General features: G+C 40.0%; 1 protein-coding gene across 4 annotated transcripts in view; it reads right to left on the bottom strand.

Moving 5' to 3' along the window:
* Nucleotides 1–8677: 8677 nt before the first annotated feature.
* RIOK3 (RIO kinase 3) overlaps nucleotides 8678–11664 on the bottom strand; it is a 29282-nt gene continuing 26295 nt past the window's right edge. For all 4 annotated transcript variants that reach the window (XM_023742058.1, XM_023742061.1, XM_023742059.1 and 1 more), the window contains 3 exons: nucleotides 11248–11355; nucleotides 10080–10302; nucleotides 8678–9717 (listed from right to left, as the gene is read on the bottom strand). In XM_023742058.1, the coding sequence (XP_023597826.1) occupies nucleotides 10195–10302; nucleotides 11248–11355 (216 nt within the window). In that variant the 3' untranslated portion in view covers nucleotides 8678–9717; nucleotides 10080–10194. The remainder of the gene's footprint in view (nucleotides 9718–10079; nucleotides 10303–11247; nucleotides 11356–11664) is intronic.

Raw genomic sequence — 11664 nt, 5'->3', positions numbered from 1 at the left:
TTGGGGGTGGGCACCTCATTCAAAGGACAAGAGAGGAGACAGCGAGGAGGAAGGGAGGTGTCGCAATGCACCCCAGGTTTCTGTTCTTACACGGGTGGACGTTGCACCATCCTCTAAGACGTGAGGCGTGAGAGGGTTGGCGGGAACGTGGGCAAGAGCAAGAGTTCCGTTTTGGACACGTGAGTCTAGGGAGAAAGGGTATCTAGACAGATGGATACACGTAGGTCTGAAGCTCATCAGAGGAGCCGCTGGGTCTGGAGATGTGAATTGGGAGTTACTGGGATGTATAAATAGTATTTCATGTCCTGGGATTGGATGAGACGGGTATAAAGTGAAAAGAGGGCACCAAACCAGGACATGGAGTCAGTAAAGGACAAAAAGAGCCTGCCAGAGAAGTAGCAGGAAACGAGGGGAGCGTGTTGTCTCTGAGGCTGGGTGAGTGCAGTCAGCCTTGACAAGTGCTGCTGAGAAGTGTAGTAAGGTGAGCACTGAAAAGCATCCTCCGTATTTATCCCCAGGGAAGACCCTGGTGCTTCCATGGGACACCATAACTGAAGGGGCAGAGACAAGCCACACTGGAGACAGTTAAAAGTGAGAAGGGGAAGTGACAGCCAGTGAACAAACAGGCTGACTGGAGAAGCTTGTCTCTGAGGGGAATAAAGAGATTGAGGGGGAGGGGAGAGGGCAGAGGTGGAAAGATAGAGCAAAGCTGTTCTAAGAGTCACTTATGTCTGAGGTGGAGCCCAAGAATCTACATAACTCCAAAGAGAGGTAAAGATTGAAAATGCAGAGAAGGGATAACCGAGAGAGGTGGAAGAGGATGGGACCCAGCAAACTTGTACAGCGACTGACTTTAACTGTAACCACAGGGAAGAAGGAAGCTGGGAGATTTAGGATTAGAAGATGAGAGATTCCTTTCTTTCTATGGTATGACAAAAACAACCTGCTCCTAAGGCTCATGTTAATTGCCATGGAATTGATTCCAATTCATGGCTGTAAGGCTCATACCACTTGGTAATACCATAACACTTCCTCCCTGTCCTTGTCTCTCTCATCATCTAGTAACTGGGGTAATGGATCCTTCTCCCCAAGCCCTGCTGTCACCTGGCAGCATCCATGTGGGGGGACCTATCCCACACGCTGGCCTCTCAGCCCCATCACTGTCCCCTTCCAATGACACACTCCTGCATTCTGCCTCCACCTCAACCTCCCAGGGCCACACACCCCACACTGGAATCATTAACTGAAGCACCCTGCTTTCTAGCCACACCCTGCCATCCCTCCAGCTTGCTCCCCTGTGACCTTTCTTCAACATCAGTCCATGGTGCTGTCCTCTCTCCCTTGGTGTATCCACCCTCTCCTTTTTCCCCTTCCCTCCTTATCCAGCTTCAATTCTATTTTCCCTATTTCTGAACAGGTATAGGGGTTAGGATTCCAACACATATTTTGGGGGACACAATTTAATCCATAACACCCTTTCTCTCATGTATATTCCACCTCTCCTCAAATCCTGGCTCCTAGAAAAATAGTCCTTCAATTTGCTCATCTCATCCATCTCGAAACAAACCAAAATAGAACTTCCCTGAGACACACAGCCTCTCCAGCTATCACTCCTCCTCTCCTTCACAGCCACACTTATCTTCAGAGTTGTTGATACTCCATTTCCTCCTCCTTGACCCATCCCATCCTGGCTGCAGCCCCATCACTCTGCAAACAAAACAGCCCTCATCAGGGTCCCCAGGGACCTCCATGTCACTACATTCATGACTTCCAGTAGCATTCAGTACCTCTTACTCCTTCCGTCATTCTTGTGAAACTTGACTGACATTTATTTTTGTAATGACTTGATGAAAACACGTCTCCCTCTCTGTACTCTAAGCTCCTTGAGGTGAGGAGCAGCGTCATTTGTATCACAGTCTCTCGGTTCTTATATCTCATTGCCAGCTTGTTATCTCCACTTGGATTCTCAAAGCACCGGAAATCCAACATCTCTAATCATGATCTTCTCCACCAAGCTTCTCTCCAAGGGCTCCTCTGTCTATCCAGTTGTACAAGTCTAGCAGCTGGAGTCAGCCTTGACACTTCCCCCTCTCCCACCACCCTCATGCCCAAATAAGGATAGTCATCAATTGAAAATCGAAGTTGGGAGATTGAGGAGGCTCCCAAGGGAACCCAAGCTACTCCACAGAAGAGTGTATTTTGAACACGACCCACCGGGAAGCATCCGTGCAGTTCATTGTGTGTGTGCATGTGTGTGTGTTCGTGCACACCATGCTTAACAGAAAAGGCAGTTGCCTCCTTTTGACAGTGGGCATCTCATCCCTCTTCCCAGAGAATTAGACTCAATTGATTTTGTACCCACCCCCACCCCCACCCCCTTTTTCTTCCCTCCTAACAAAGAGCCAGGCTGGATTTCTTGTGCAGCTTGCCTTGGGTCTGCAGGTAGCCTTGAGATCTGCCTGGCCGTGGTGAGAGGCCCTGAAACACTTATCTTACAAGTGTTTGTTAGCCCAAGAGATACTGAAACATCTGTGAAGCCACCACAGGCCCACGTGGAATCCAGAGGGTTGAAGGGATGTTGAGGATCCAGGACTAGGATCTATCTCTTTCAGTTGCAAACTTATTTTTTTCCATGTAGTTCAACATGAAAGACAGTCTGTTTGATTAATTTCCCCATGTCCATATAAGATTCACTATTCTTCCTAAACTCAAAAAAATTATTTTTTTATTGGTAAACATCAAGACTTTGAAAATAGCCCTTTAAAAAATAAAGCAACAACAAATGGATCAAACATTACCAAAAAAAAAAAAAAAAAAAATCAAACCCATTGCCGTCAAGTTGATTCCGACTCCTAGTGACCCTATAGGGTGGAGTAGAACTGCCCCATAGGGTTTCCAGGGAGTGGCTGGTGGATTCTAACTGCTGACCTTTCGGTTATCAGCCTGAGCTCTTAACCACTGCACCACCAGGGCTTCAAATGTTACCAGGACTCAAATTTTTAGGTGCCTAATACTAGCTTCCACCACCCATCTGTCAGTTTATCCTACTGTGATGGTTTATGTGTTGCTACGATGCTGGAAGCTATGCCACCAGTATTTCAGATACCAGCAGGGTCACTCATGGTAGACAGGATTTAGCAGAGCTTCCAGACAAAGACTAGGAAGAAAAGCCTGGTGATCTACATCTGAAAACTAGCCAATAAAAACCTTATGGATCACAGTAGAATACTGTCTGATATAGTGCTGGAAGATGAGACCCCTATGTTGGAACCAACCAAAACCAAACCCACTGCCATTGAGTTGATTCCAACTGATAGCGACCCTGTAGGACAGAGTAGAACTGCCCCATCAGGTTTCCAAGGCTGTAAATCTTTACAGAAGAAGACTGCCACATCTTTCTCCTAGGGAGTGGCTGGTGGGTTCGAACGGCCCAGCCTTTCAGTTAGCAGCCAAGCGCTTTAACCACTGTGCCACTAGGGCTCCTCTTAGGTTGGAAGGTACTCAAAATACACAACAGCCGCAACAATGTACTCAAGCATATCAATGATTGTGAAGGCGGCGCAGGACTGGGTAATGTTTTGTTCTCTTGTACATGAGGTTGCCATGAGTTGGCAACTAACAACAATACCAGCTTGGGAGGCACCATAAGTGACAGATCAAAAGTAGAATTAGGTGAGAATTTTCTTGTTATCATGTTTGCGTACACACCAGATCTGGCCTGATATGGTATCTGTTATCAAGAGGCTTTATCTGTTGGCTTCTCCTTTGTTACTTTGGCAGGTGCTTCCTTCCTCATTGCGGTTATTTACGTAACAGGTAGTTTCTCTGTTTCTTTAAATAGTAAATCAAACAACGGACGCAAAGCTAGACGGCTGTTTCAGTCTCTTTTCATCGCTCACACGTTTTTCACTGCTCTTGATCTTCAGAGAAAAATGAAAGTTCATTATACAAATCTGAACAATCCAAATGTTATTAATATTTACAAGTTACTTTTATTGGAAATAAAAAGTGGCATTTTTAAAGTGGTTCATTAAAAATCTCAAAACGTTGTCCTTATAATTACATTTAGTTGTTCTGAAGGTAATTTAAGCAAACATTTTCTAAAAATCTAGTTTTCCACCCACCAAAGGACCCGTAGGCCTCTCACCCAGCCTGTGACTCTGGTGAAGTAAAATCCCTGCTTCCAGTTCTTCTGGGTGTATACCTAGAAGTAGCATTGTTGGGTCATTTGGTAATTCCATGTTTAACTTTTTGAGGAACCACCAAATGGCTGCACCATTCTACATTCCCACCAGCAATGGATGTATGTTCTAATTTCTCTACTTCCTCACCAACACTGGTTATTTTCCTTCTTTTATAATAGACATCTTAGTGGGTTTGAAGTGGTATCTCATGGTTTTGATTTGCATTTCCCTAATGACTAATGATGTTGAGCATCCGTCAATGTTATCCTAAAGCTTAATTTTCTAAGATCATGAAGTTTAAAATAAAGGTTTGTGCTACATGTCCACTGCAGGTAGCTCTGTGGCAGTATATGGTAAATAAGGTTAAGAAACTAGATTTTGAGTCATTGAGACCTGGATTTGAATCCCAGCCCTGTCACTGAATAGATGCGAATAACTCTTTATACCTTTGTTTCTTCTCAGTGAAATAGGGAAACCTATTTAAGAATTAAGTGAGATAATATGTGAAAATGGCATAATATACATAATTAGCATTCAATAAATGACTTATTGCCACCACTTGGCATGCACCTATGGAAACATTGAGCCTTACTATTAATATGACACCCAAACCAAAAACCATTAAGGAAAAGAATGATGGACAGGAGTACATAAAAATTAAAAGTATCTGTATAGGAACAGCAACAGTAAACTAGCAAGCACTTATATAGCACTTAGAGGGGGCAGTGGTAGTTCAGTGGCAGAATTCTCACCTTCCATAAGGAAGATCTGGGTTCGATTCCCACCAATGTACCTCAAGCACAGCCGCCACCCATCTGTCGTATGTTGCTAAGTTGCTGAACAGGTTTCAGTGGAGCTGAACTAAAACAGACTAGGAAGAAAGGCCTGGCAATCTATTTCCCCAAAAAAAATCAGCCAATGAAAACTTTATGGATCACAATGATTTGAGCCCATTGTGTATGGGGCCACCACGAGTCAGGGGCCGACCACAACAACATATTGCACTTACTACTGTTCTAAGTGCTTTATATACTTTTTTAACCCTGAGAGGTAGGTACTACTTTATGCTCATTTAACAGATAAGGAAACTGAGACTCACAAAGTTTAAGTAAGTTGCTCACGATCACATAGCTGGTGAGTGGTGGAGCCAGGATTCAAACTCAGACAATCTGAACCCGAGCCTGTGCTCTTAAAGCTGTTCTGTGCTGTCTGAAGTGTCTACATGACTAAGTTAAAAGACGGAACAACAAACTGAGAAAAAATATCTGTAACAGTGCAATATAAATATCTGTAGTGTCGTACAACTGTTTACTAGCCTAAATATAGAAAAATCTCCTGCAGAACAAACAAGTCATGAACAACAAGTTAAATGAACAACCCCAAATAAAAATGGACCATGAATCTGAACAGACATCACAAGAAAAGATACACAAATGGCCAAGGCACGTTAAGAAATGTTTAACCTCACTAATTAAATAAAGGAGCCCTGGTGGTATAGTGGTTAAGAGCTTGGCTGCTAACCAAAAGGTCAGCAGTTCAAATCCCCGGGCTGTTCCTTCGAAACTCTATGGGGCAGTTCTACTCCGTCCTATAGGGTTGCTATGACAGCACCTAACAACAACAGTGAAATAAACACCGTTAACATGATGAAATTTTTTCACCTATCAGATTGGCAAAGGGTAGAAATTTAATATCCGGTATTAGCAAGGTGATGAAGAAGCAGGAGCTCTTGAACTTTCACGAAGGCACTGGAGAGCTCCCAAGGCTGCTAGAACTTGAGAAACCAGGGCCTGGGGAGAAGGCAGACGCAGAGAGGTGGGTCTGACACTTGGTGATTCGAAAGTGCTGGCTCAGAAGCTGAGAGGCTGAGATGCTGAGCAGAAAGGCGAAGATAAGAAGCTGGGAAGCTGAGCAAAATGTTTTTTAGACACATTTAGGGCTGGCAGTAAAAAGTGGCCTTCAGAGCCTGCTGAAAACACCAGGCTTTCCGTTGGGGCCCTGAAGAGACTCTTACCTAGGAGGAGGTGAACTGAGCGTACCAGCTGCCATCCAGTCAATTCTGACTCATGGAGACCACGTTTCAGAGTACAACTGTGCTCCATATCGAAAGCAGATTGCCAGGCCATTCTTCTCAGGCACTATGGGTATGTTCAAACTGTCAACTTTTCAGTTAGTAGCTGAGCACTTAACCATTTTTGCCCCCCAGGGTGATGGCGCTGCCCTGACTGCCCCTTGGTGTTGGTGAATCAGCAGTAATTCACCAGTTTTTCTTCTTTCTTATTTTACTATGGGCCTACCATAAGCTACCTACCAGTGTTAACTTCTGGTGTTTAAGATAAGCAGCTTTACATGCTTGTTTTCCTCCTGCAGTAGCTAAAAACTGCTTCTGAGTTTCCAAGACCTAAATACAGCACTTTTCAGGAAGTTTTTTGTTGTCATTTTATGTCTTGTTTTTATTCTTTTGCACACTGTATGACAGACATCTGGAAGAGTATTTACCAAAATTTATATAGTGGTTCTTGCTGCTTGGCAGGTTTTCAGGTGACTTTTACTTTCTTCTTTGAACTTTCTAAATCCTTTTTAGGTTTTAAAATGAACATGAATAATGTCTATAAAAATGAGCCATTTAAAAATGAGTAACTATATTTATTGGCAGATATTGATGACATATCACTGCTTTCCAACCTGCTTTTTCTTTCACTTTGTTTGAATTCATGTTTCTTGACAATCTTCTATCTGCAGGAATATGTGTCCATAGAAAATAATGGTGGCGGTGGTTGCCTTATCCTGTGGGTGATTTGTTTCCTTTTTCTACCTGTGGCACTGTCTGAAGTTTTAAATGAGCAGGTATCATCGATACTTCTTTTCCCTTTTAGAAGCTAGCCATCAGGTCCTGAGTCTTTTCCACACGAAGCACATTCAGATTCTTCGGCCAAGCCGCATGTACACCATGGTTTTCAGCCCAATCCTAGTTGCTTTCTTTTAAGTACATTCTCACGCCTGTACCTATTACAGCAGCACTTCTCAAACTTCTTTGCCTCACTTTCACTTTCAAAAAACATTGAGGATTCCAGCGAGCTTTTATTTATGCGAACTGTGTCTATTAGTATTTACCATATTAAAAATTAACACTGAGAAATTTTACATTTAAGTCATTTAAAGACAATCCAGATTTTCCTCATATACTTCAAGTAAAATAATATACCGTAACAGATTAAATATGGAAGCAGATATGAGAATTCAGCTGTCTTCTATTAAGTTTATCATTAAAGAGATTTGCAAAAATGTCAAACAATGCCACCTTCCTCACTGAAGTTTTGGAAAAAATAGTTTTTTCACATAAAAATGTTCTTTAACATGTAATAGGTTTATTATTATTTTTACTATTACATTTGATCTTAACTCCTCAAAAAGCTAGCTATGTTTAGGTGAAATCTGAAAGGCCTAGGACAGTGAAATAATGCTGTTCCCAAATGTAACCTTATAATATGAACTAGGAAACAAATTGGAAATCAAAGAATAAAAACACGAGGCTTTCCAATTAGTAAACTAATGTCTCCAAGTATAAAAAAACTTTGAAAACTTCAATTATTCTTTGATTTTTACGTAAACCCTACAAAAATCCAATAGAAATATATATATATTCAAAAATGTAACTACTGAAGTTTGAAAATGCAATCAAATGAGCTTTTTCCCCCTCAGTTTCTGAAGTGCTGGAAAACTGGAATTTCAGAAGGTACAAACAATAATCTCTTCTCATGCCCAGAGCCTAAATGAGCAGCAAAACAACAATATACTCCCTCTAACACGTCTTGGAGGCTCCTCCCTCTCCTTCGTCTTAAGAGAGTCTACCATGCTCAACATTTCACCATCAGCTGCCTTACTTGATCCCACTTTTTGTTCAAAGATTTGTAAAAAAGGGAATAATGTAATACATGCCTAGGGAAAAAAAAATTTCCAGGGATATATGCCACCCACACTATGAATGGGGGTTCTGGACTACAAGGGACTTTAAGATTTCTAAATTTTTGTAGTATTTAAAATCAAATAAGCATGTCTTACTTTTGTTAGAAGAAAACAATTTTTTTTATAAAAAGGAACTGGCAGTGAATTATCCTGTTGAAATAAAAATTCTCTAAGTACAGTCATCCTTGTTTTGATAACTTATGGTATAGCTCATCATATATCCACTTTCATTAAAGTGAGACAGCATATCCCTATTCCCATATTTTATGTATTTTCCATTTGTATTTAACAAACCAACATTTTCCACTACGTGAATAATTTACTCTCAGATCTGTAAGAGAGGAAAAACCTATCTGTAATGTGAAGTAGCCCATTTGAGAGTGAAATCTAAATATGAGAATTTAAGGGAAAAAAAGCTCTTAAAACAGTACTGCTTAATTTTATGCAGAGAATGACCTTGTACCAGGACTTCATAAGAAACAGGAAGAAAACACACAAAAGAACCAATTCTTAAAATGATCTCTTCATTTTTAATTTTTTTAAAAGCATGTCCACAGCACACTCCAAGAATGCCACACAGCAATGGTTTGCTGCTCTTTGTCAAACAGAATATGTTAGAAAACAAAACAAAATTTAAATGGTAAAGGTTTTAAAAATTGGATAGCTCTCTGAAAATTTCTGTCAATAATCTCCAGCCACTTCATCTTTGTTTCAGAGTAGTAAACATTTCAGAAATGTAATGAATATCTACCCCAATCATGCTTCTCTGAAATGCAGTTAAAAACTATACAACAGAAACAAAAATAAATATTTTTCTAGAAAGAACATATTTGGCATTTTAAAATGTTAAGATGTTTAGGTTTTTTTACTACTATCAGACAGAAAGGCTGGGTCTTTAGTGGTAACATGAGGAATCATTATATTGTAGTTTATAAACTTCCACCTAACAAACCAAGGAGAAAAGAACAGCGCTTGCTTTTTTCTTAGAAGCGGAGTCCAGTCAGTACCAGAAGCTATTAAAAGGTCAGATAATTCAAATTAGTTGGTTAATCTGGCACCCGAGTTGCTTTAAATATAATTTTCCCCATTTGATTATTTAATATTTCTAATTTGCTTGCCATGTTTCTCTCAAAATCAGTAAGTACATAGTTTGAGTGAAATGTAAACTGAACTCTGTTTCATTAACTTCATTAAAATGTGTCAAACACGGTTAAGTCTTATATTCTGTCCTTCCAAATAATTCGTATTTTCATTATAAATGTAAAGCAGCTACACCATGAGTTATATCCTAATCATTTTACCTAAATGTAGAAAAGGTGAAAGTTAAATTTAAAAAAAAATTTGTTTTTGATAGTTAATATGTTCTTCTATATTTATCTTTTTCAGAAACTTACGATGCCTTTTCTTGGATGTAAGTATGGAAAAAGTAGCCTTCAGTTCGTTTTCATGATGTTCCAATAAAAAGTATATTGCTTATGTCTATTTCCATCAGCCATTGTGAAACCAAATTTCCATTTATAACACCCACTAAAGAGAAGAAATTTTCCTTTAGAATCATGGTCATAGTCTGGAAAAAGAATTGAGAAGGGCTAATTTTAGGTCAATAAAATATTCAAGTAAAGATGCAACACAAAACAGGGAGGTGAAAAAAAGCAAATATGTTGTGATAAAACCCTCCCCTGTAAACACATCCGTCCTTTCCTCCCATATTGGGAAATATTAACTAAGTTTTAAAAATTCTCATGAAAACATTCCGTATGATGAATCATGTAAAATCAGGCATATTTCAGGTAGATAACCTTTAGCTGTTAAGGAATTATATTATCCTATTCATAAGATGAGAGGTAGTGACATACTATCGTCTCAATGCTGAGCTAAGATTTCCACACATCTGCCACATGGGTTACAAGAAAAAAAACACAGAAGCACCATTGTACACTCCTCATGTTTCCTTTTTTGGTATTTCGAGTCACCCATAACTTCATCGCCATTGGCAGCTGACAATCACCACTGTGTTAACAATTAAAGGCAGCGGGTACTGGTGTTATTCATTATGTAGTACTGGTGGACCTCCATCATCTTTCAAAAATGAAGCAGCCTTCCTTCCATTCTTCTGAACATGATCTTCGTTCATCTTCTCTAAAGCTTCTATCTGTAAAATTAATACATTCGTCAAAATGCTACTTTACAGAAACTATACTTCAGATTGAGCCTGTTATTTCTACTCTCCTAAACACTAGGACATTCCTAATGATGGCCGACCTTGAATTAGAGTTACAGTGTATGTGGGTGTATGTCTACTCCTCACATGTCCATGTATGTTATTGGTTTGATTATATTACCAGGGTCAATATATATAGTATTTTTATCAAGTTAGCAACTGGAATCAGATATGTTTAACTATGAACTGTACAAAGCCTTCAGGGAAGAGGGAAAAAGGGAGGAACTCCAATGTTCACTCAACAACAGTAACATCAATTTACTAAGCAAGTGTACTGTGTTGGATTTACCACCTTCCTGTTCCTTCTCTGGCCTTAGCTTGGTCAAACTCAAGTCATAGTTGGAAGTTTTACAACAGTCTATATTCTATATGATCGTTCCCTGAAGCTGCTTGGTATAATATTGGGATTAATTAGCTGCTATTTTAATTTTTAGTTTTTGTTCAATTTTATGAGAGCTTCTCTGGAGAAGGATTCTTTTATGGCTCTGTAAATCCAACATTGTAATGACTAGGTCTTTCCCAGGATAACCACTTCTAACCTATGTTCAGGTAAGGGCAGGGACCATGTGTCACTGTTTTTGTGTCACCCAGAGTGTTTACCTGCCAACTTTCTCAGTCACAAGATAGGGAAAATAAGAGTATACTGGAAATGTGTTATTTGTCCATCTTAACCAAATTGTGAGCTCCTTGAAGAGTTTTGCCATGTTTATCTTAAGTTTTAAGCCTGGAAAGGACCAAAAACATCTCAAGAAAAGAAAAACCTCATTAATTTTGTTTTTGAAGGGAAGAGAGGATAAAATGAGCTCTGTGTTTCAGCTATCTACTCTATCCAGTTCCCCATTACCAGGAAGGTAAAAATGGCTGTACAATACTTACCTCAGCTAAGAAATCAGCTTCATTATCCGCTGAGATGTTTAAGCCTGAAACAGCATTGAAGAGTTCTCGTTCATTAAGGGCTTCCTTTACTCCTCCCTTCTGGAAAAACTAATACAGAAATACAAGAAAGTCAGTAAGAGATATTAACAAGGTTATCTCATAAATTAAAAATAGGGGAGTAAAGGAGAACGAAGAACACCAAGAACACAAGGAAAGTATCAGCCCAAGAGACAGAGTGGGCCACATAAACCAGAGACTTCATCAGCCTGAGACCAGAAGAACTAGATGGTGCCCGGCTACCACCAATGAACATCCTGACAGGGAACACAACAGAGGGTCCCTGATGGAGCAGTAGAACGATGGGATGCAGAACTCAAATTCTAGTAAGAAGACCAGACTTAATGGTCTGCCTGAGAC

The sequence above is a fragment of the Trichechus manatus genome, unplaced genomic scaffold (genome assembly GCF_000243295.1).
Source record: "Trichechus manatus latirostris isolate Lorelei unplaced genomic scaffold, TriManLat1.0 scaffold00199, whole genome shotgun sequence".
Taxonomy (NCBI): Eukaryota; Metazoa; Chordata; class Mammalia; order Sirenia; family Trichechidae; genus Trichechus; species Trichechus manatus.
The sequence above is the reverse complement of the archived record's forward strand: the minus strand, read 5'-3'. Positions and strand labels throughout refer to the sequence as shown.